The 26,157-nt window shown below is 41.7% G+C and overlaps 1 protein-coding gene across 1 annotated transcript in view; it reads left to right on the top strand.

The window, feature by feature from the left end:
- Positions 1-26,157, top strand: part of TMEM255B (transmembrane protein 255B) — a 69,626-nt gene that overhangs the window by 6,985 nt on the left and 36,484 nt on the right. Inside the window, exons 2-4 of the mRNA XM_058800327.1 lie at positions 282-424; positions 4,869-4,931; positions 23,141-23,230. Coding sequence (XP_058656310.1) covers positions 282-424; positions 4,869-4,931; positions 23,141-23,230 — 296 coding nt within the window. The remainder of the gene's footprint in view (positions 1-281; positions 425-4,868; positions 4,932-23,140; positions 23,231-26,157) is intronic.

Below are 26,157 nucleotides of genomic sequence, written 5' to 3'. Positions count from 1 at the left end.
TATCATATAATTATCATTGTCACTGACTTCCAGTTCAGTTTAATAAAAACTCATCTCATGTCAGTACCCAATGCATGAGCATTAAGCTATACTCTAGCTAACTCTGCAGGTTTTAATTCCTTCTGTTTTCTGGCAGCAATTTTCCTTAGTGGGAGAACAACAGAGGATTATCTACAGAAAAGAGTAACAAAAGAAAATCTTTCAGAATTTTGTATTTGTTCTGCAAAGATTGCAATTAAAAGCTCTTTTTCTTTTTTCCTCTCCCCCCTCACTCCCTACAGGACAGTTTGCAAAAAGGAAGAAGACTTCCCTTTGGTTCACAGTCGCACTGCTGGTGGTGTCTGTTTTCATACTCACCATAGGTCTGGCAGCTACCACACGAACAGAAAATGTTACTGTGGGAGGCTACTACCCAGGCATTGTTGTAAGTAAAAACCCCATTTTAGAATATTAGCTACATCCAAATAAGTGATTATCACCTGTAAATGGGAAGCTCTGACTGATTGGAAAAAAAAAACAAACCCATTAGTCCCATGTCATTTCACAGGAGAGAGATGCTGCTTTGTTTTGATCTAGTTCTACTGTGTTGTAAGGCAGGGGGGTAAACTATTTTTCTGAAGTGCCCCAAAGGGGAGGCTTTTAGGGAATGGAAGGAGTTCAAGACTGCACTGTGCTGGGCTCAGGGAACTGTGTGAAAACCTGTGCTAGACTCCCACTGGTCTCCATTAGAGGTGGGTGTCTGTGTGACTGGACAGTAGGCACGGGATAGATTTGAACAACCCTTTAGAAGTTTACTGCTTTGGTGGAAGGAAGAGCCACTCCACTCTTGTGTCTGTGTGCCAGGAATTCTGCTGTGTCCACGGCAGGGACAAGTGGAGGCTAATCCCTAACATCCTTTCTTGCAGGCTTGCTTCCAGTTCTCTCATACAAGATCCTGTTTCCAAAATTCTTAGTCTTGTTTCTGCCTTGGGAACAGACTGTTAAAAGCCTTCCTGCAGTGGGCACAAGGTTCACGCTCTGCCTGCTTTGCCCTGTGGTGCCTCTGTGACTTCTGGGGAGGAGTAACCCTGCCAGCCCCTTGCTGGTTCAACCCCCAAGGCCCTTTCTGATCTCAGGAGAAGGGATCAGTTATATCCCAAAGTGTGTAAATGCCTGGAGAAAAAAAAAAATATACCTGGGCTGAGTTTTAAATACGAGGAGTGTGAGCAGCAAACAGAGAAGGGCTGGGTCAACTAAGGGGAGGTAGAGGTGAAGGAGGAAATTCACATGTTTACAGTAAGACACTACTTAGGTGTGTGTCTCCACTACTGCCAAAGTATGTTGTAAGGTACCATAATTTCTTGCTCTCTATGGAATGAAATGCCCAGGGAAGAGGGATATGGATCTTCTAATACTGTTCATACATTAATAATTTGTGAGTTAGAACTATTCCTCCTAAACAATTCCTCTTACATCTTAGTGTTATGTTGAGAGCAGGACTTTGAGAAAGATAATTTTAGGACAATGATCTATAAGGACTGGTGTTTTAAAAATAGAGCAAAAAGCAGTTCCAGGAATAAGTCCTCGACAAAATGATTTTCTCTTTCATTAACCTAAAATAGATAGATTAATATTGATAAAGCTCTCTTCTTCCAAAATTTGACATAAAATCTTTTGTAAGACCACATTATCTGCATTCATCCCTAGAAAGAAGTTTCATTTTTAAACTGCTGGTTTTAATAAGTAATAAACCCATGTGTACAAAACAGGTTATTTCAGCATTTAGTTTCTTGTAGGAATAATGCAATGTCTACTCACTCATCTGAAAAACATCACCTGCTAAAATATTGTTTGAAAATCTTGTTTTCAGTATTAAATAGAAAAGTAAGAATTTATTAGAATGCTTTGGAAACAAAACCTGTTATTAATAATTTTCCTTCGTAATTGCCAATGTAAATGCCATCAAGATATTAAATATAACAAACATTTAGCAAGAATTTAAAGTGCTGTGCAAATCTTACATGGTATCTTGCCAAAAGCCGGTCAGAGGTGTGTGACAGCACTGTTCTGTTTCTGCCTCACTGCCAGAAGTGACTGACTCCAGTGCAGCATTGGCAGAACGACTGTCACAGAATTGTAGAATGGTTTGGGATGGCAGGGACTTTAAAGGTTAACTCACCTCCTTTGCCATGGACAGGTACATCTTTCACTAGACCAGGTTCTCAAAGTCCAATGCAACCTGGCCTTGTACACTTCCAGGGATGGGGCACTCACAGCTTCTGTGGGCACCCTATTGCAGTCTCACCCCCTTCACAGTAAGGAATTTCTGCCTAATATCTAATCTAAACCCATCTTCTTTCAGTTTGAAAGCATTTCCTCTTGTCTTATGTCTTTGTGTTTTCTTGAAAGGCACCTTTAGGATTTGGAAGGCAGTAATTGGTTCTCCTCAGAGCCTTCTCCTCTCCAGGCTGAACAACCCAAACTCTCCCATCCTGCCCTCGTAGGAGAGGTGCTCCAGCCCTCTGATTGTCTTTGTGGCCCTGCTCTATCCTCACTCCTGCATGTCCATGTCCTTGCTATGCTGGGAGCCCCACTGAGGGCACACTCCAGGTGGGATCCCAGCAGAGCAGAGGGGCAGAATCCCCTCTCACCATCATCTCCTTCAGAATGACCTGAATATTCCTCAAAAAGTGCTTCTCTTCTCTGCTGACAGTAGAGGGAGCTTGGAAAACCAGCATAGCCCTGATCCCAGATTCTCAGATACCTAAACCGGGGGAGTGAATTTGTCACTACATATTTAACTGCTGGGCTCAGAGAAAAGCAAGAATATAAGGACAGACAGTGTTAATTTAAATTTAAAATGAAGTCTAGTTCTCATAGACTTCAGTAGTAAAATATTAATTTCACAGCTGGTAGATGAGGTGAAGCCTCCACTGCCCTTAGGTAAGCAATTTTGGTCTTAAAAACTATGCAGAATTAATTAACCCTGCCTTGAAGACACCTATGAAGATGAGTAACACTATCCACTGGTAGAGATTTACTTGTTTCTAGAAGTATTTACAGAACAGGTCTTCAGGGTTAGATCCATAATACATTTTGGCTTCTACCAAGTTCCCACTGGCTTCATGAAGAGTTAAGTGCCTCAATTTCCCTGCATATGTGGTCACTTGTAATTTGTTTTGAAAAAAAACTTTTTTCTAAATACATCTTTATAGTGCTAGGTATTACCACACTTATGCATCCAAAGTAATTGAACACAAAATATTTCTGTGTGAGATGAGTTAATATAATATTACTCTTTGGAAGGTGTCCATTTAGTAGACTACTGCTTGAGCATCTGTTTGGACTGCATTTTTGGAATGATCTGCAAAGACAGAGTTGGAACTGCTTCAGCCTCATTTCCTTACAAATATTGTTTATACTTAAATATTTAATGTCACTTCTCTGTGACCACTTACTGTATTATTTTGTTTGCTATTTCTATACTCTTTCAACAGGGTCCCCAGCACCATACTGACCTGGACTACTCCCAGAGCTCCCAAACAGCCTGTTGTCTAAAAAGACAAAAACTAGCTCCTATGACCCTAAAACAATTTCAATAATGCTGTGGCTTTCATCATGATCTCTGTGATTCTTCTCCTTCTGATTTAATTGTTATTGTTCTGTGTTTGGTCATTCTCTTTGTTCGCATGGATATTACTCATTTTGTGTTCCCTGCATCAGCCATAAATGAGGCTTTATGGATTGTTCCTGTTGGAATGAAAAATGGGGCTTGGAACCAGATGTCATTTTGATGTAGTTATCTTAATTTGCAAAGTTGCTGTCCCCTGAACAGAGTGTCCTTGCTCGCTGTTCCAAGTGTCTCTACTATTTAGCTGTCAGCATGGGTGCACTTGCCCACTCCTTCAAAGTCTCTGCTCTCAGTCCTTGAGCCTCCCTTTCACATAAATTTCCCAAAGCACTCAAGAGCAAATCTCCTTTCCGTACAGTGGCTTTCCTGAGAGCGAGTGACGGATTCCTCTGGTGATACCGAGCGGGCAAAGTGCTTGCAGGGATTTGCTTTCTGCTGTGAGCAGCTGTGCGGAACAGCGAGGAATTTACGGGCATTGCCTAAGCCCTTGGCTGGGACATGTAGTCCTTAAAAACTTCATTTGTGCTTGGAGGAGAGGCTCTGAGCTCGGTTCAGAGGCCTCATTACAGAGTGGGGCTGGAACTGGGAATCCAAGGAGTTTCTACTGCTCCAAACCTTCATGAGCCCATCACAAGGAGGAGGCTTTTCCTACCATCCCAATGTTGAAGCAACACTGGAACATTAAGGCCAGCTTACTTCAGTGTCCCTTCCTCCCCTCTCTCTCCCTCCTGTGGCTGTACTGGTTCTTTTAGCATTGTAGCAAGGATTTTTTCTGGGTTTTGTGATAGTGTCTAATCATTAAAATCAAACAGGTATAATTCTAAAGGTTTGAACTTTGGGGAAAACGTTAATTTTTTGAGAAAAACTGTCTGCAATTGCCTCAAGCTTTGCAATTTTCAAAAATTATGATGTGTGGACTAAATGTAAGTGGGTTTTTTTCTCCTACTTTACTTAGTTTTTTGCTTTACAGTGTGTAAAACTATACATGACAATGGTAACAGTAGTCAGGTTATATAGTCTATACAGACTTCTGTTTCTGCATGACAAATTTTGCACTGAGCTATGAAAGACCTGCAGTCCTGGCCATTTCCCATTACATTGTCTGATTTATGTCCAACAGTAACTTCCACCTTTTCCCTTGACCACCCCATTTAGCCCATCTGTGGGGTGCATTAGCTCAGATATCACTGTGTGTGTTGGTATGTTGTCCAGATAAGCTGACCTCATGCATTTCTGTTGGTTTTGTTCTTTGCCTTAGCTTGGCTTTGGATCTTTCCTAGGGATTGTTGGCATCTACCTGGTAGAAAACAGAAGACAAATAGTAAGTAACATTAATTTTAATGTTTAATTACATTTTAATTTAATTTAATTTTTCTTTTTTTTTGTATCAGATTGTATTAAATATGAAAAGCAGAGATTTCCAGTTGACTTAAAACTGCTTCAGCCTCAAAGTGTTAGTTATTTGTGTCACCACTTCTGAGAAGCTTTAGAGAAGCATGAATGGGCCAGTAAGTTCCTTTATACAAGGCAAAACAAAAGCAGTTTACTTTGTTGTGCTGAATTTACTTTCCTGCTGGTTCAGTGAGTTGAATTGACTGAGGGCAGAATCACTTAAGTGCCAGAGCTTGGCCAGGACCATCTAACTGGGAAAAAGATGGGAAGAGAGCAAAATAGCAGTTTGAGCAGCAACAAGTGACATGAACAGCTCCACCCTAGCAGATGATATCCTGTCCCAGAAGTTTGTCAGGAACACTTTCCTGAAACAATATTTGTTAAATAGAAGGAAAAAAATTCAGAGCTCTTGCTGTTAAGACTGCCTGGCTATGTCAGACAGGATCTGAGATGCTGTGTGATTTGTTTGTAAATTTAGCTTGGCTTCCCAAATACTTTGCTTTTATTTGTATGAGGAAGTCATAGAAAGTCTTTGGGGCATTTGGGTAAAGGAGGGTGTAAGAAGGAGGAAGGAATTTGTAGGAATTCTTAACAATTTACTTTCGCTCTTTGCAAAAAGTAACAATCTTGGTTGAATAACAGCATGTCCAATGGGCACTTCACAGTAGACTGATTATAGCCAAGCATCATGAAATATGATTAATTTCATAATGCAGAGCTTTCCGTGGTATAAATCAAGAGTGGTGTTAAGCTCAGAGGAGAAACTGATGGATTTAGCTTGCATTTTACTAATAAGTAACTACTTTACTTACAAATAGTCATAATATCACTCCTTCATAGTATATCACTCTTTTTTTTGCATTACCTGTAAGTGTCAGTAGTGTATTTGCAAGAATTCCCTTGCTTTTAACTTCTGTTTCTAGCTGGGTTTCACAAAGAAATAAGATTTATAAAGCTGTGATATTTGTCTCTTCTTTTTCTGTTCTCTCTTCCATTTTTTGAACATGTTGTCCATGTTCCAAGCAAATTCGGGAGGGAGGTAGAAGCTTCAAAGGTGTGCAATTCCTTCAAGTTTCATGAAAATTCACAAGTGGGTAGAAGAGAGAATTGTGACTTAGTTCCTCCACAGTGGTAAAGGCTGCAATGTCAGCTCACCACTATTTAAAAGTAGAGAATCCAAATGGGACATGACCTGTGAGACAAAAATCCGCAGTAGGTCAGGTGTCACTGATTTTGCTACTAACAAAACAGCTTAATTAAGAACTAATGCTCCTGGTTTCTACATCAGAGACCAGGGTGAACAGCAGGGTCCAAGTTGCAGGCTCAGTGCTGGGCAGATGAAAATAGCTTTATCTTCCACAGCATTCATACTACCTTACTAACAGGCGTAATATTTTAGGGTTGTTTGGTTTTTCACTTTTCTTCTAATCTGCCTTGTGGTTTTCTATGCTTCTGTCCTTAGCAAAAGTAAAATGTCTGAAAAGCCAAAAGGTGGCAAAGCAGCAGTTAAAGTATGTATTCCTTGACATGTTGTGTCATTTACACGGGGACTGTGGAGACATAAGTGTCCAGTATGCTTGGGATTAGTGCCTGTTTGCATTTCCCAGCATGGAACAAGGAAAACTGCTTTCTGCTTATAACATTTACAGATTATTTGGCTGTTGGAAGATTGGGTTTCTGGGTAGTAGACTAAGAGAATACCTAGAAATTTTAATTATGCATCTTGCCTTGAGAACCATCCACAGTGGGTCTTTTAACACTGTCTTTGCTGAGACTGAGCTGATGGTTTTAAAAGTTTTGGACATGACATTGAAAGGGTTTACAATGGAAGGCAGTAGCTACTCCTTGGGACATAACTGAGAATATTTATTTGGAAGGGTTTAGGGCAGCTTTAACACATTTGCAACCATCATTATAAAGATTGAAAGTAACACAGAAATGTAGAATAAATGTTGTACCCCTATACCTAAAAACTATATGCATTGCAGCAGGACAAAAGGGAGTGGAAAGGAAAAGAAATTGCTTACTCAGTTAATTCTATTTTAACTAGACTACCTTTGAGCAGTTACTGCAGTATAATTTGAATTTAACCCATGTAGCTCTGACAGTTATCTGGCCCCTGTAATGACTCAGTAGTTCATTTTTTATTTGTTATTTCAATTGAAAATGAATGCAAAGTCAGTTTCACTAGTGGAAAAAGTCTATTTTAAATTGACCATTCTACTTAAATCTATTTCTCTTTTTGTCTTGAAGTTCTATTTCACTGTGACCTGTCCATTTTAAGTCCAGGTTCTTTCATGGTTGATGAAATGCTAAATGCAACATAAAATATATAATGATTAGCAGAACCAATACAGCAAAATCCCAGCATTCAGTAACTGATGAGCGCAGAGTTTGAGAAAGAACAAAAGTACAGTTAGGCAGAGTGGACAATGGTCTGTTCTTAAAACATAACATTAATAATGTTGCACTTCTTTGACCTCCTTCTTGGCATCCCAGAGCCTGCAGTGGGAGTTCAATGTGCTGACCAAGGTATAATTCTTAATTCAAAGGAACTGCTGCTTGAAGAAGCAGGCTCTGCCTCATTGACTAGCATGATTTCACTTCAGCTCTTAGCATTTGTGCTTGGCTCTGATATGCAAAGCTTGGCAGCAGCAGAACAAAATTTCCCTTTGACTGAAGATTTGCACTGATTTGGGATGCTTCTAACTGGCAAACAGAAGGCATTTCAAGCATAATGTGTCACTGTTCCTTTTTGTCTCTTGCGCTCTGCAAAGCAGGTTATGGATTGAAGGGCAGTGCGTAGCTGGGTGTTGTTTCATTCCAAAGGCACACTTAGTCCAGCCAGATGAGTGAAAAACATGATACTGCCTAAATCAAATGGATTTGATTGTAAGACGTGAAGTGTTCTTGCTTGTTTGCTTGCTTGCCATCTCCTCACATTACAGTACAAAGTATTTCCAGTTAGGAAGTGAATGCTGAAATTACATGCAGGAGTGGGGAAGGCTGGGTATGCAGGGGGCTCCTGGCAATAGAGTTGAGCTGAGAGCAGTGAGTAATGCTGAGGGAGAGCTTTTTCTCCTCAGAAAATATGTATTTTCTGAGGAGGTGGCACGAGCTTGCACCCAGAAATGAATCACTCCCTGAATGTGCAATGTCGATGTGACACCATGCAGTTTTAGCTAAGCCTATGCATAAACCGAGCAATGGCTCACAGCTTCCACTCACACTTCTCTCCAGTGCCAGCCTCACCCAGCCATAGTGTTTGCAAGGCTGAAAATGAGCACCCTGAAGCTGTGATGCCTTCAAGAGCCATGGGGAGTTCAAGAGCAGCATCATAGCTGCCAGGGTTTGAATGTTTGCAGTATCACAGTGCTGCCTGCAAGAGCCCTCACTAGGGCTGTGGGAGCTGCAGTGAGAGCAGCACAGCTGTGGCAGAGAGCAGACAGGAAGGGCTTGGGAGAAGGTACAGGAGAGAAAAGGACACAGGGAGGATGGGGAGGGGTCATTGGAGCAGGAGTAACCCGTCATGAGATGGTGAGTAATCACAAATCTTGGTAATTAGGGTGGAAGCAGCTGTGTGAAGCAGGTCTGACACCCAAAGTCATCCACTGCTGAGGCTTCCTCATGTTTTCTTCATGCTAAAACATTTAATTTTCTCACTGACATGTCTAGGATATACTCACATATAAATCTAGTGCTCAGCCTGGTCCTTGACTTGTTCAGAGAAATGGAGGCAAAGCTTCCAACAAAGCAGAATTTGAAAACATGAGGAAGGTACAAACATGGAGCTCTGCACGCAGACAGAAAAGGCAAAGCTATTTATTCAGGCTTCTCAAGGGATGCTAACTTTAGGTGCCTTAATATGCTTGCTTCCCAACAAGAGTTAGATTGTGAATGAAGTGTTGAAAAGACACTATAGCTGAAGTTGGAGAAACAAAGCAATAATTTTCTTTTCTGTTTTCAGTTGATAGACTTCCCTTACAGTGCAAGCATCCCTGTCCTGCATTGACATTGTGTGAGGTAGGATTTTAGTATAATCTCTGATTATTTTCTTAACCCCGGACTTTAGCTCTGTTTCAGAATAGAGGATTTTTTTAAGCAGGTACATGTGTGAGCCAACCTTCAGAAGAGGCAAACCTCTTTCACTTTTTTTCAAAACCGATATATCTTAGAAATTGCCCATCAGAAAATGCCCACTGGGCATTTTATGTAAAGGTGATGGTTATTAATATATACACCCCCCAAAAATACTGCTATATATACACCTAATTAGCTCTCTTCAAACATGTTCTGTTTCACTTGCTGTTTGCAAATCAAACATTCTGAAGAATTGAGCTTTAGTGCAGATTTTGATCAAAGATACGAATTACTGATTGATTTCATATCACATATTAGGCTAATTAAAGCAGCTTGTTTTAATAAAGAAAGAAATTCTGAAATTCTGCAGATCCCCTGAGGCTATCTTTGATGTTCCTTTGCAAATAAATGGAAGAAGCCTTTCCTATTGCAGAGGAAATGCAGAACATGTAAAGGTAATCTTTGTAACTACCAAGGTATTATTTCTCTCCTGGTTTAGGAGTTTCTGGCAAAGTTAACAGCACTTCTTTCTTTCAGTGTTGATTTTCTGTATGCTGATATTTTACACAGTTCTGAGAAAAACAATTAATGCTGAGGTAAAAACATTAAGAATGGAAGATATTAGTAATTATCCTTCTCTTGTTTAGCACCTTTGAAATTATTGAAATGGAAAAGACCTACTGATGCCTTTTCAGGCATAAATGTGTGCTAGGTTTTGTGGTGTGATCTAACTGCACATTTCAGAAACAGACAAGATTTATATAAAGATAATCAGAATAGGTTGACACACTTGAATGAGCTCGAGTGGGTCCTCTTTATGAATCCGCATTTTTTCAAAATATAACAGCATCTTATTAGCTGATAACTTCAAGTAGCTTATTCTTTGAGAATGTCTTCCTGCTCTCATGACTAGCTCTTCAAGACTGTGATGAGGTGCTCTTCAGAGGCATCTTGTTCTCTCCTTAGGTTCTGGAAGAGACCTTGAAGGGTGGTTTACACTACATTCTGGAGTTGTAGTTAGCTAAAGTGTGGTAAGAAAAATCCTGTGTTAAGTGACAATTATATTTCTCTTCTATAATATTGATTATATTACAGAAGATATCATACTAGAATTCTGTGTAATTTCTAGTTAAGAGCAGACCAGCCTAAGTGTAGATGGCCCATAAGCATGGTGAAGTCTTGGGTATTAGCTGCCTTATTGTGCAGGAATCAGCATTGAGGCCCCTTTTAACCCTTTTTAGAAGGGATTTGGAATGTGGTCTATCCATGGTAGGTCTGGGAAATCTGTGTTATTCCCTGTAATGCAGGAAAATATTCCACAAAAACAGGAGTAGAAGTGAGATTAATAACTGGAAATGTTTTGAAGGCTAAGTTATTTCAGCTGTAGAGGAGGAGGATAGGTGATATATTGGTGGGTATGAAAGCACCTTCCAAAATGAAGACAAGTAAAATTAAAAGAAGAAAGTTCTGTGGGCAAGTAAACTGTAAAGAAGTGGAAAAGTTGTTTCTAATAGTATAAAATTATGAGAGACATTTTTCTATTATTAGTGTTATATAGTCCATGAATAAAGACCAAGTAAAATACTTTGGATTTCTTTATGCAGTTCTTTGACCTTATGCACTTAATGTGAGGATTTCCAATTTATAATAAATGTAAATACCCACTGACACAAAGAGCTCTTTTATCTTCCTTCCTTTGCTCCTTCCTCTATCTTGCTGACTCCTTCTGCTCCTCTGCCCTGCCCTGGCTAGAAATACTCTGCACTGGTTAAGTGAGTAAAAAGGTTCACAGCCAAGTGAGCATCAGACACAGCACAAGTTAACTGGTGGGGCTGCATGGGTAAGGGTGGAGAGGAATCTGTGGAAGGAGGGAACAAGACTTGTCCCTTTTGCCAGGAATAATCTGTTATATCAACTCACTGTGGTGTGAAACCATCATCTAAGTGTTGTCAGTGAGTGAAATGCCTGAAGATAGATAGCATAAATTTCCCAACAGTGTTGGAGAATTTTGAAGTTCAAAGACTCAAAAATAGATGCTTTCACTGTGCAATTTATGAAAGGAGGTGTGGGAAGTGTTTCAGCTCTTCCCTGATCTAGTTCCTTATGGATTGGCATTTCATATTACATGTCTACATGTGTATGCTTTCAGATTTTACCAGCACAGATTCATCAGCTAGACATGCAAATATTTATTTATATGTAAATATTTTAATATAGAAATCTAGTATGAAATTATAACCATGTAATACCTAACCTGTAATATATGCTCACACATGTACATTTATGAATTTACAGCTGACGTGTCCTGGAAAATACCTGTAATAATGACAAAGGGGTCTATGCCATTGTGCCACTGACATTATGTCTTTATTTTGCAAAGTGCTTTTTACACTCTTCATAGATGTGTGTGCCAGGTTGTTTCAGCAGTAATGGGAAGCACAGTCAGGTCTGTAGCAATCTTTGTGCTCCATCATCAGGGCTGTGTCTGACACAGCTAGAGATGACACCAAGTACCTCCACCTGCAGCCCAGCACTGCAGTTCTTCCCTGCCACACAGCCCTCTGCTGGTCCACTGGTTGTACCAGTCTCAGGTCTTACCCACCTCAGGTTTCTCACCTCACTGGAAGACAGAAGTGGAATGTTGGTTACAAAAGGAGAAATTTTGAAAGAGATTCTTTGGTTTCTATTTGGAGAGCTTCCTTGGCAACAGGAATTACTTTAGTTTGCTTTGCTTCTGGAAGCTTAAATTCAATAGAAACAGAAAGATGCATACCTGTATGAATGAAAATGTCTCTCCACCACCAGAGCTTATTTCCAATACTGAAGTCTTTAAAGGCTGTCACCATTCTTTAGAGTCAGAGACTCAAGCCACAAAGTCAGTTTAAGTTCTCTATCTTATTAAATGGCAGTCTTTTGGGATGTGGTTCCTTTCAGATCTTGCTTGGGAACAGCACACAGGATTAAGTGCATAATAGAGCACTTCTTAACTGCCAGTTTGTTTTCTTGTGCTGTTTATGTAATGAAAGCATTTCTGTCACACAGCTGAAAACAAAAGTAAACCTGATGACCCATGAAATGTGTTTGTGGAACAATGAAGATGTCAATTACTCTTCCTAGCAGGCAGGATCATGGGCTAGAAAGTGTCCGTAAGGAATCTAATTTCTGGTGTGTGCATGGTGAAGAAGGTGAGGTGGGCTGTGCCCTGTGGAAAGGACAGGCAGTTTCTGAACCTCTTGTGGAAGAATTAGCACAAATTAAATAGCCGACATCCCTGATGGACAGATACAATCTTCCAGACCCTGCAGGTAGAATTTCACCACCAAAAAACCTTGTAATTAATGCATTTCTTTAAAGAGGATGTGTGTATGCAATTACTGTTCAGGGAAAGAGGATTTGTCAAAACAGACTTTGGTGTAAAAACAGTTCTTGCTGCTCAAACAGTCAGCTCTGACAGTCTCAATCTGTGTAAATTCCACCATTTTTTATCAGGAAACATAAACTTTTGTGACACATGGTATGCTATATATTTTTGGGTTATTGTTCTCATACCACCCAGAACAGCTGTTTAAGTGATGAAATGACCTTGTTCCAGCTTAATCAATAAAAGAGCATCCATAAAAAGAAATATGTGATGAATTCCTATAATGTCAGCACTGTTAATCAGTGAATCTAAATTTGTTTCACTTTTGTTCCCTTTCCTTTAATGCTGTGTTTAGCTTTTTCTTTTAGAGTGAATTTGATGTCCCCAAGTGTGTAATAATTTTTAACTGTTCTTATCTAAGTGCTTTTGTTGATATTTCCCAAGAGGAATTCTTACCAGGTTGAACTGCCTACTGGACTAAGTCTTGATTAAACTGGTTCCAAAACCATTAGCATTTCTCCAGCTGTGAATCAGGGTGATTTTTTTTTTCTCTTTTCTGTGTAAGGGTGGCCAGAGAGTGGCACTATCTGGAAAAGCACACTAGACTGAACTGCCCTGAGGAGCCCCAGTGCTGCCCTACATAACAATAGGAGTCTGAAACAGAGGAAAGGGGGCTGATCGCACACCTGATTTAATGGGATGGAAGAAAAGTAGAGCAGCTATTGAAAAAAATATCTCTAAAAGGAGTGAAAACACAGGAGCAGAGCAGATGAAGTGCATCTCCTTGAAATAAGAAGATCAGCCAGTAGGGGGGTTGGATCAATTCAGACTTGGGACAAAATACAGCAGTGCTGTTTGAATGAGTTGAGTAAAGCTGAGATGTGCTGCTGCTAGAAGGAAATCAGGAACTGCAGTAATGGTTACCAGGATGATCTGTGGTTCTAAGATGTTGTGAAGGCTGAAAAGAGCATTATGGATAATAAAGCTAACCCTGCACCAGGAAAAAAAAATCCTTTTTTTTTTTTTTGTTTCCTTCTGTTTCTTCTGTTAGAAAATGTAAAGCAAGTTCAGTTCTGTTTCATTTTTTTGAAAATTGTTTTAATAATATCTGTTGGACTCCAGTGAAGTATCAGATTCTACCAAAATCCCAGGAGACTTGATAGTGCATCATCAGTGGTGGCATTTTTAACTGAATCAAGACAAGCATTTTACTCATCAGTGAATTAATTATCTTGAATTTAATATGTGTTCATTTACACATAAATCATATTAATTCTCTGATTGCAATGTAATGGTGACTCCAGTTTCAAATTCTTAAGTGCACAGAAGCTTCTTGATATAGGTTTTTATTCTGTAGAATGGTCATTCTAGTAAAGATTTGCTTTGCTAAAACAATTTGAAATAATTTCCTAGCTATTTTAAGTCTGGTTTTGTAGCTGATATTAGATTATGAGAGAAGAAAGAATGTATTAATCAGCTAACCTTTCCCAGTAATTTTGTTTCATATTTCGTAATGGCTATTGATTGAATTCCTGCCAATCTTTCATTGCTTGAAGACAAAAATATATGAAAATTTGTCTTTATTTCATATAATGTTTTTCACAGAAACTGTGTCTTCATATGTTCTTCAAGTTAGAAAAAAAGACAAGATGAATTATAGAAAGAGTAAAGCAAATGCCTTGGCATAAGTTAAGGATTAATGCTCAAGACAACATTTCTAGAGGGTGAAAACAACAGAGAGACCTAGATCAGGGAACTATTAGAACTAGCATACAAGCTTTTATTTGGACAGTACAATGTTAGGGCAAAATGTTTCCATGCTACTTTTCTAGAGATAGTTTTGAACTATGGGCTTTCATGCCCTAAAGGGAAATAGCAAGCAAAGCTGGCTGGGTGAGCCCTCCTGCCCTGGGTGAGCCCTCCTGCCCTGGGTGAGCCCTCCCTCCATGGGTGAGCCCTCCCTCCATGGGTGAGCCATCCTGCCCTGGGTGAGCCCTCCTGCCCTGGGTGATCCCTCCCTCCATGGGTGAGCCCTCCTGCCATGGGTGAGCCCTCCTGCCATGGGTGAGCCCTCCCTCCATGGGTGAGCCCTCCCTCCATGGGTGAGCCCTCCCTCCATGGGGTGAGCCCTCCTGCCATGGGTGAGCCCTCCTGTCCTGGGTGAGCCCTCCCTCCATGGGTGAGCCATCCTGCCCTGGGTGAGCCCTCCTGCCATGGGTGAGCCCTCCTGCCATGGGTGAGCCCTCCCTCCATGGGTGAGCCATCCTGCCCTGGGTGAGCCCTCCTGCCATGTGTGAGCCCTCCTGCCCTGTGTGAGCCCTCCCTCCATGGGGTGAGCCATCCTGCCATGTGTGAGCCATCCTGCCATGGGTGAGCCCTCCCTCCATGGGTGAGCCCTCCTGCCCTGGGTGAGCCCTCCCTCCATGGGTTGAGCCCTCCTGCCATGGGTGAGCCCTCCTGCCCTGGGTGAGCCCTCCTGCCATGGGACCCAGCACAGCCATCACACAACCCCAGGTCTGTGTGAGTGTGCTCAGATGCTCCATTCCCCTATCTCCATAACAAGCTGCCACAGCAAGTGGTACAAGAAAAGTTCCCAGCAACTTGAGCAGTCTGTTCATCTGATCGGTAAAGTAGTCCCTGTCTTAAAGATGTCTGTGTGTGCCTCTAGGAGCTGGAGTAAGCAGGCTAAGGACCTGTGCTCCCTTTTGTCACAGACATATTTTATGGAAAATCCTTTCGTTAGGATCTTTTCTCCTGAGAAGCTGAGAGCTTCAGCTTCTCCTTGCTTTGCTGCTTTGGAATGTGATTTGGAGAATTGTTTACCCAGCATGTGAAGTTGTTTTTACTTGATGACCAATGACAACCACCTATGTCGAGGCTGTGAGCAGTCACAAGATTTTATTATCATTCCTTTCCTTTCTATTCCTTGCTAGCCCTCTGATTAAATCCTTTCTTCTATGCTTTTAGTATAGTTTAGTTGAGGCAGAGTGGAAATTTTCCTAGGTAGAAATCCATTTTGATTTAAGTAGAATGTACATATTTGAGTTAAGTCTGTAGCTTACTGTGTAGTCTGACTGCCTGTTCTCTTGAAGGGCCTGTGCTTGGAGGGACTGCTTCAGCCAAAGACAAGAGATAAGGAGGGAGAGGAGGGGCAGACAGAGCAGGGCAACCAGACCCAGGAGTTCCTTCTGAAGAATTAGTAGCAAGTGTCACCGAAATCAGTAGAATGAATATGTATGAACCTATTGTGAAATTGCATGCATATGTATTTGAGAGGGAGATAAAAAGAGATCTAGAGTTCCCAAATGTACACATGTCATTTCAAGAGAACAATTCCCAAATGCCTCCAGCGCTGTAATAAATATACCGGCTTTACAACTTTCACAAAAGTTGCAGAGTTTTGTTTATCTCTGCAAAACACAGTATATAATTTTATTTTAATATAATATATATAATAATAAATCAGTCTACTGAAACATGGAGTCAAGATTTTCATCTCTTCCCTCGTCCTGGGACCCCTGCGAACACCACCACATTTGGTGACTCTAAATGAGGAACATTTTCCTACACCCTTTCTTTTCTTACTCAGCTGTGCTGCATAAACCTGCTTGGGCTGGGGGAGAGCCAGGACTGCTCAGTCACCCTGCTGCACATTTCCCATCCTTGGATACTTCTGCAGTCCCTTGCCATTGTGTGTAGCCTAAATCATGAACTATCTACAAAAGCTGAGCAGCAGTACCACTGGAAGAGAAAAAGAGGAAAACAATGTGCCTACTTTTTTACATGCCTATGTCTGATAAAAATTAACTGTGGACTACCTAAGGTATAACAAAAGATATTGCAAATCCTGCCTTTCACAATTTTCCCCTTCAGGATGTGGGGAAAGGAAAAAAAAAAGATACATTTTCCAAACGAAAATGCCACTTTAATTTTGAAAGTGGATTTTGATCTTGTTTTTTCTTTTTGGCATAATAATTTATACCTCTCATGTGGTTTCTGTATTCTTTTCCCTTTTTTTATCTAATTATTTTGACCTTTTTATGCATGTGAGGTTGCTTAAATGTCTCACGGGACTTTTCTCCTGCCTGTGTTACACCAACTGGCCTTTTCATGTTGCTATTTTTCCTAATTATACCTGACACGATACTGGGAAACAGCAGACTTCTTCACAGGCAGTAAAACAAAAGTCTCCTTGACCACAAACAACAAAATAACCCCAGTCCTTATGATTTATTCATTACAGCTAAAACCTAGCTTTTACTTTGATAATCCCTAGGACTGTAAATTACATGGAACAGGTGAAATAATCTATTAGTTGCTGTCAGCACTTCTGCCCCTTCCCTTCTGTCATGGCTACATGGTGTCACCTTCTCATTTGCACTGAATGTAGTGCTCATCTCTCTCTGCAGTCTTCTGATTTAACTCATTTGAGGGAATCAGTAGTTTCTGCCTGTGGAGTGAATTTCACTGGCTTTCTGTGTGTTTGGGTGGGCACAGGAGCTGGGATGAAGGGATGCAGCCCTTTGGGACAGAGAGCAGGAGAAAGGGCTGGACAGAAGGGAACCAAAGGATAGAGGAAGAAGATGCCCTTTGAGTTGGCAGTGAGCAAGCAATCACACAGGCTCAAGTCTGTGCCCTGAGGTGCTATTTACAACAGAGAGAGGGAAGGAAATCTGAATTGAAGATCTTTGGTTTTGCTGATAATATTGAACAATATGACTGGACTTGCTGAATTCAACAGTGATAATACTGTGAAAAGGCCATAGGTTTCTAGTTTGGTCACTTGATCTAACAATGAGACTTAATCACAGAATCACAGGATGGGTTAGGTTGGGAAGGACCTTGAAAAGATCACCTAATTCCAGCCCCCCTGCCATGGACAGGCATACCTTCTGCTAGGCCAAGTTGCCCAAACCCCATCCAGCCTGGCCTTGGACAGTTCCAGGAATGTGACATCCACAGGTTTTCTGGGCAACATATTCCAGTGCCTCACCACCTTCACAGTAAGGAATTTCTTCCTAATACCCTATCTAAATTTTCCCTTTTTCAGTTTGAAGCCATTTCCCCTTGTCCTCTTACTACATGGCCCATATCAAAAGTTCCTCTCCAGATTTTTTGGAGGGTTCCTTTAGGAACTGGAATACATAGTTTGGGCAGTCATGAAAGTTTTTCACCATTATGAATTCTTGTGGTTGTAACCAGTGCACAGCTATGACTGGAGTTGGCATTAATGAATAACATACATGATGTGATCCCATCTCCTGTGGTGTGACAACCCTCCAGCAGAGCCTCAATTACAGCCATGCCATTATTTAAGAACCAGCCTATGGAAAGAGTATGTTGTCAGGCTATAAATTGTGGAGCATATTACCTGGTTAGTGAGAAACCTCCTAATTATCTCAGTTGTGAAAACTGTAGGAGTCTTGCTTGTGCTTCATTTTCATCACAGCAGCAAAACATCTGTTCTAAGGGCAGGAAAAAGAACTGGCTCTTGTGTGAGAAGCAGCTGCACAGGAGAGGGCATTCCAATTAGAGAAAATTAATTCACAATTAAAGTAGTTACATACAGGCCCATTTCACAAGACAGGCAGTGCTTAGTTGACAGCAGCATCTGAAATACAATGCAATGCAATGAGTTTAATTATCTTAATTTTGCAGGCCATTAATCTATAGACCTGCTGAGGTACCATGGTAACAGATGCAGCTCCTGGCTGAGATTGTTTGTTCCAGCTCCCTGGTTGCACCAGGGTGAAAAATCATTCTCTGTTTTGGATTTGTGATATGAGTTTTTGTAAACTTCTACTCTTACATCATCATCATCATCCGCATTGAAAAAGTGCAGCAGATTTATTTAAGACTACAATTCTGATCTTAGGGTCATGGGGAAATCCAACCAGTAAAAAGGACCACAGAATTAAACTGTAGTTTGAGAAATATAATGTTAGGGGCAGCCTACAACAAACTGCCCCGTGCATTTCTTTTCCAAATACTTGAACCTGTGTGGGAATAAAAAAGGTCTTTACAAATCTGTGGCATTACGTTTACACCCCCTTTTGCAAAGACTTGACTTTGTAGAGCAAAAAATATTGAGTGGCAGTGGTTGTCAATTTACATCAGTCAGGATAATTCTGATTCCTTCTCTGCCTGAAAAAGAATCCCAGGGAGGCTTGATGAACAGCTCAGTGCTTGGAGACATTGGAGGCTGTGCAATGCAGAAGTACCCATTTAGCATGAGGGAAGTGAGTCTGTTAGATGTAATGCAACCTGCATCCAGTACCGAGGTGATTTTGAGAACAAAAATCCATGCATTTTTCAGTCTCATATCTGCTTGGTCTAGATCAAGAGAAGGAAGCATCTCACGCAGCATCTGGTGCTAGAAATGACTGTCATTACCTGAGAAGTTGTGCTCTTTGGTTGAGGATAGGTTGAGGCTAAATTAGAATGATGAGGAAACCAGGGATGTGCCAGAATTGAGAGTGTAGCTAGCTCCCAGAAGTATCCACAGGGCTGTTGGAAACAGCCAGACAGGTGCCAGCCTGTAGCCAGCATGTGCTTCTGCTGAGGAGCAACGTGGTTTTGGGTGGGTCTGCTGGCAAACATTGGCTGCAGGTCTGTGTGTGTCACACCAGGGATGTGGCACCATCAGTGTGTCATTCAGCACAGAGTGTGCCTGGGGACCTGAGGTGAATGTTTGTGTGCAGTGTGTACATGAGAGTGTGCCTGCAGCTGAGCTGGCCTCATCAAACTCAAACATCCTCTTGGCTCTGCTCTCTGGCCAACTCTTAGGGGAATCCTTGTGGGATACGTAGCTGCCATCTCCCTGTGCCAGGTGCATTTCTGGCAGCTGAACAAGAGTCTGTGACCAGCATCTCTGGCCACTGTGTGTCCCCTGTTGCCTTCACTACTCTCACTTGTGCAGGAGGGTGATAGTGCAGGCAGTGGTGTTGTATGCCTGCTGAAGGACAGGAGGTTCTCCAAGACAGGTGAATTCTGAAAAAAAATGCAAGTCTTTTCTGAAAGAAGCCGGTATGCAAGAATTTAGCAGTCCAGCCTTTCACTGGTTTTACTTTTTAGAGCATTTTCATAGTTCTGTGACACAGCTGAAGATAGATTACAGCTCTTTAGTTAACACTGTGTACAAAACTCCCTCGTTCCATGTGCTGTTTTGTTCTCCTTTTTGCTAAAACCCCTCTGTTAAACAACCGCCTTTTGAGTTTGATTGTTAGGCCCACACAGTACAGTTTTCAGTGTTTAATAGCTGGTTTTACGTCTCCCTTCTAAATAATCAGATGATTGTATTCTATACAAGAGCCAGGAGTAAACATGTTCTGATGGCAACAGCTGGAGAGAAGCCTGGTTGCACATCAATGGAATAGCAAAAGCAAAACTGTTTCTTGAATAACTGTTCAAATATATTGCTATAAATAATGAATAGCTGTCTTGACAAAACATAATGCTGTTGAAAATGGAGATAAGATGATGTGATGGATCAGTATTTATTTTCTTTAAAGTGTTATTTCTTATACCTGTCAGCAAACATTCTCTATCTTTAAATGAGTTGCATTTCTTCTCTTTCTAGACAGTCCTAGGCTTGTGAATTCACTGCTCCACCAATCACCTACTACTCAGGAAAATTAGCTTTTGAATTTGCAACAGCTCTTCATTTGGTTGTCCTGGCAATTTTCAGAAGTAATTCATTTTGTACTTTCTTAATAAGCAGTGAGAGATTTGAGAGAGAATATAAATCTATAATTTTATTTTAAGGAATTTTTTAGTGGTGCTCTTGTACTGTCACTTCTTTTGTGGTTCAAATGTATATAAGGCAGTTTCAGTCATAAAAAGCTCTCAGTGTCATGTTCTGCCACTTTGGCATCATGATAAATATTACTTCAGTCAAGAAATGAAATTGATTCTGAAGGGACTGCTCACTGAAGTAGTTGCTAGTAGTTATGGATAGGAACAGCAGGCTGTAAACCTTTGACTTGCACACAATTCCTTGGAAGCATAGATGTTCTCCAACATGACTGAGGAGTGCAAAGCTCCTCAGCTTTTTTCTATAGCTCCTTTCTATACTGTGATTTACTGCACCTTTTTATGTGGTCTCCTAAGGCTATATGGTGAAACTGAAAGGCCAGCACACTCATTAGGTGATTTAAGCTATCTCAATGAGTGGAAAATGTTGGTTTGGGGATTGTAGATCATCAATAAATTGTTCGTGTGTGAAATGAAAAGCCACCTTGAGGTCAGCTTTCATTAAATTCATCTTGAGCTCAGGCAATTTGGAAACACCTGGCTTAGCCCAGTAATTATTTGATTGACTGCTATGACTTGAAAAACAAGATAGAGGTATCAGACAATAATGGCTTAATCAGAACTTTTAAACACTACTGTTTTTTCAAATAAAGAGACCAGGATCTACAGCAAATGCAGCTGCCACAGGGCAGCACAGCCCTCTACCCTGCAGTGATAGGAGTCCACAGCCTTCTCAATCTGATGAATTGCATGCCAAGATCTTTAGACAACCAGATTCATGGGGCATGACCTTCCACCCTGGAGAGCCATGGGATAGCAGAGGTTGAAGCCTGAAGCAGCCAACAGTGTTTTCCTAGGGTTTCAGCAAGAGGGAGCTGGCTGCAGGGGGAATGCAGCAGGCTCCCAAGATCAGCCAGTACCATCTACCTCAGCCACATTTGTGTGTGCCCCTTTTCTCCCCATGCTGAGGATTCCAATTCCACAGCAATCCCTATGTCAGTGCTGGCTCATCTCTGACTGTATGAGACATGAGCTGAGGGGAGATTTAAGGAGTGTGTCAGAAAGCATTGTGATTCTTCTGCTTTTAAACTGTACTTTTTGTGAATTCTCCAAGAGCTCTTACCTCCATGTGGGTGATACTGCTTTGATCTGTGCATCCAAGCTGTGGGCTTGTATGATTGTAGTTTCTTACCTGCCCAATACAAATATTTTTGAGAAAATCAACAATGCTGCATCCCCTGGGAGGATTCACATTGTGCTGTTCTTAACCTAACACAAGCTAAAGAGTCAATTTTTCAAGTGATTTAGTGATGCCTTATAAATTTGTGAAAATGGCATCTAGGTAATGCAGATTTTGTATAGGCAAAAGGATATATGAACTGTATGGATACAATTTTTGTAATCTGTATCTAGGCATTTCAGGAATACATGCTGTGAAGGAGCATTTAATAACTAGTAAATAACAAAAAGGTTCCACATTCTTAACTGAATCCCTTTTCCATGTGCCCTATCAAAAAAAGAATGCTGTTCTGTCAGTGTTCAAGAACTTTTTTCTAATCTGTTGTTGTTATTAACTATAACTTAATACTGTTGTAAATTAAAATCAACATATAGGATGTTTCAAGGGGTTCCTCTTGGGACTTTGCCTGAGAAATGCCAGAGACATGAGTAGTATACATTACATTATATTAAAAAGCACAGCCAGATAGTGCATATTAGGTTCACCTGCAGGAACTCACTCCTTCAAACTCAGGATGCAGAGTCCCCAGCATCACAAAATCCTCTAATCTGGGAGAGGAAGAACTGTCAGGTTCTCTCCCTCATCTGATGGCACTGGGGCTAGCAAATCCAGGGGAGTGCCCTGCCAAGTGCACAGTTGGTGTTTCAGGGCTTTGTCTCACCTGGCTCACAGCACTGCACCCTTCAGATGTGGCCTTGGAAGAAGCCAGTGTCACCTCAGAAGTGTGTGCCAGCAGCACACTGACTGGTCCCTGGTGGAGATGCATTCCACATTCTTTCCAAGTGCTCTGCTTTCTCCACAGTGAATTGGGCAGGAGCTCATGGTGTCTGGGGTTGTTCTAGCCCTGCAGTTGCTGTCAGAGCTGCAGCACAGAGAGCAGGGGCTCAGCATGCCCAACCTGTACAGCCTTTTCCCCCCAGCCCTCCATACCACCACTGCTTATGCCAGAGCTGTGCTCCAGCTGTGCACCATGTGCAGTCCTGTTGAGAGAGAATTAACAGTGCTTAATGAATGAAGCAGTTTGGGAGGTAGAAGGAGGTCTGAAGCTATGGCTAGTAGGTTGATGAAGACATTGTGCTGTCTGTGCTGCAGCTGGGACACTCACTGAGCTCTGCTGTGCTCTGCTCTGTCCACTGTGAGACTGAGGGCCAGGTTGCAAACTCCAACAAGGGTGGGGGCCAAGGCAGCACACCCCAGCCCTTCCACAGGTACCAGTCCTCTGAATCTCTGATTTTTGTTGTGGCATAAGCTATTTGGGATGATAAAGGATTTCTGATCATTCACAGGCTAGTTATTAACCTACTACAGATGCCTTTATCTATTGATATGAAATACTACCATGTAGTAAAGCTCCAAGGATTTATGTATGCCAACAGGAAGATTACTTTTTACCATGTCCCTGTGGAAGCACTGCTATTTTATTAAGTAAGTTGATTTGGAAGAAATCACCATTGAATTTAACTCTTGCAGCTGACCTAATTTTGTCTTGAAAGATTAAAACTTTTCTAGTAGGCTTGATGGTCTGTCAACTCAGCATCAAGAATGTCTGCCTTTTTACTAGTGTATGACTGTCATCCTGATACATGATCTAAAGTGAATTACAGCAGCAGGAACCATAATTTCAGAATACTAGAAATACTAGTGTAATTGTTTTATTTAAGGAATTATACTGAAAAGATTGCTCAATCTATTTTTCTCTTCTCAGCTGGTGGCCTCCATTGTGTTTATCAGCTTTGGTGTTGTGGCAGCCTTCTGTTGTGCAGTAGTTGATGGAGTGTTCGCAGCACGACACATAGTAAGTGCACTGATTTTGTCATCTTTCAATTTTGATTAGTTATGTCATTTCTAGCAGGAAAATATTTTCTTTTGGTTTATGTTTAGCAGTATATTAGGGGTGTTGATAGATCTTGGTGGAGATTCCAAATAGAAAGGTGATATAAAAGATGTCATGAAAGGCATGCTAAAAGGTGTATCTGCTTAGAAAAGGAAGACATTTCAACCACTACCAGAATTTGTTTCCTATTGTACAAAGGCTTTTTGGGCACAGTAAGGATTTGGAATGCAACCAGTGATGAGCACCCTCACCTGATGGGATTTGAATATGCTAGTTTATGTTAGAAATGTGTTGTTTGCTGTTCTATCTTTTGTGATAGAATACCTAAAAAATCAGTCAAAACCGTAGATTTAATTGAGCTTTGATTTCCAAAATCATCAGGAAATAAGTAGTCATATGTGTTAACAGACATTAGAGGTCAGATGGAGTATACTAAATAATACAGCATGATAGTATACAAGCTCTCTCTGCTATGAAATACCACGAGTCACTCATCTTTCTGCTTATGTTCATTGAGGGGCAGCATAACTCCACTGGCATCAGTGAGACCCTATTGAATTTCTGTTAGCAAATACTTCAGAATAATTAGGCTTTAGATCACCTGGAGCAAAAAGTTATAAACTGATTTATATTTTAGTGTTACTGAAGAGGGCTTTAAACCAAATGTGTGTTTCAGAGCTTCATATGCATGACACAAGACAAAAAACATCTATTGGTGTAAAAAGCTGAGGTGTGCAATGTGAGCATGGGTAAATGCTCTGGATTGTAGTCATGTTTTGTGGTATACAGACCCTGCATGATGCCAAAGTGGCCTGCTTTTTCTTGGATTTACCCTGTAGCTGGTCTGAATGATACTTGATTTAACTGTTCTGGTTAGCAAAGGCCCAGGGAGCCTTGCCATGGGAGCTGCTTAAAAGCAGAGGGGAGCAAATTCCTATTTAGATTCCCTGCTCCAGAACATTCAGTGGTTGTGCCCTGGAAAACCACTGATACTTGTTGAAATTTTGGACCTGTCCTGGAGAGGCTGAGGCAACTGGGGTTGTTTAGTCTGGAGAAGCAGAGGTTATTTATCTGAAAGGAAGTTACAGTGAGGTGAAGGTCAGTCTTTTATGCCATGACCCACTTGCAAGTTTGAGAAGAACTGGCCTTAACTTGAGCCTGGGGAGGTTCAGATTGGATACTGAGAGAGTAGTTAAGCATTGGACAAAGTTGCCCAGGAAGATGGCAGAGTCACCATTTCTGGAAGTCCACGAAGGCATCTGGATATGTCACTTAGGGATATGGTGTAAAGGTGATTTAGGGTTAATGATTGCACTGTATGATCCTGAAGGTCTCTTCCAACCTTGAGGATTCTGTGATTCTGTAATTTCCCAGGAACCTGACTTGTTTCTGTCCTGATTTAATGTGATCATTAGGAAGTGTTCAGATGGCACTTGTGCAGTCTTACACGTTGTAACTGCAGTGCAGCTGTGCAGCCACAGCCCCCCACTGCTGAGGGTAGACACAGCTTCTCTGAGGTGAGGTCCTGTGTCAGGGGACAGTTTGTGTGCTCAGTCTCAAGCACAGACACAGCCGTTGCGCCTCACCCCTTTCTAGGTGTTTTCAGTAAGAGAACACCAAGGCACAAAGTCATTGCACCCACCCAAGAAAAAAGCATTTTACAATCTGGAGTGCAGTTCTGTATCTGGGTAAGTCAGTGACTGGGTATGACTGCATCTCCTGTGCAGAGCTGGAGGGTAGAAGGGGCTGGTCACCTTCCATCCATTCCCAGGAGTGCTGGAGTTGTACAACCCGGTAACATGATCCTGCTTCAGTCACATCTTGACAGCCTTCATGGAAATCCATGACCAGTTATTACAGCGACCTGAGGAGGTCGCTGGGGTGAGAGAGAAGGACGAGAATCTTGTTTCTTGATCAGAAGGCTGGATTTTTTGATATATGATATATAATACATTATAACTATACTAAATAGAACAAAGAGAGAAGTTGCAGAGGCTTGCTAAGCTAAGCTAAGAATAGAATAGAATCTCAAACAAAGTTCTGTCTCCAGGGGATCTTTTTTCGAGCTGGTGACGCCGTGGGCGGGACCGCCTGGAGAGGCGGAGACGGGATCACTCAGAGAGGCGGCGCTGGCAGGGGCGGGGAGGCCTCAGAGACCGGTACCGCCCCCATCTCTGAGCAGGGCGGAGTCTGAGAGGCCGGCTGTGGCAGCACCGCCTCCTCCCATCCCCCCGGCGAGGGAGAAGGGGGGGAGGAGAAGGCTCCATCTGCGCAGGCTCCAGAGAAAGAGTAAAAAAACTTCTTTGCGCAGCGAAGTTTCAGCCCCCCCCCGCCGCGAAGCCGGGGGGGCCGGGAAGCCCAAACTCATCCCCCAGCGTGTCTTCTCCCTCTGAGGATGGTGGAAACGGAGCCTGCCCATAGCAGTTAGAAATCCATTGAAAAATGGCTGCTCTTCATTTCAGAACTGGGAAGAGCTTTATAAATGCTGGATAGATAGAAGGCAAGAGACGTCCCTGACTGTAGACGAAATAAAAGATGGAATTCATGCACTCCCAGACGAAAACATCCAAAGCATATAGGACATCAGTAAAGAACCCAAAAAGCTTTGCCCATCGAAAGAACTCATAGAGATCTGTTTTTTCCAAAAAAATCCATCTTCTCTACACCATTCTTGCCAGAGGGCAATAAGCTTCTCCTCTGAAGGAGTAAAATGAACCTCTTCCTGCAAGGCATGTGTCTGCCATACGATCAGCCACAAACTACGAAGGGCTGAATCCTCAGGGATAGAAAGCGAACAGTACCTTTTGAAAGAGTCCAGCTTGCTCTGGCCAGCTCCACGGGTCTGCTGCTCTTTCCGAACATCTCCCGGAGGGTTTTCAGGTTCTCTT

This window comes from Ammospiza caudacuta, chromosome 2 (assembly GCF_027887145.1).
Source record: "Ammospiza caudacuta isolate bAmmCau1 chromosome 2, bAmmCau1.pri, whole genome shotgun sequence".
Taxonomy (NCBI): Eukaryota; Metazoa; Chordata; class Aves; order Passeriformes; family Passerellidae; genus Ammospiza; species Ammospiza caudacuta.
This window is presented reverse-complemented; position numbering and strand designations above follow the sequence as displayed.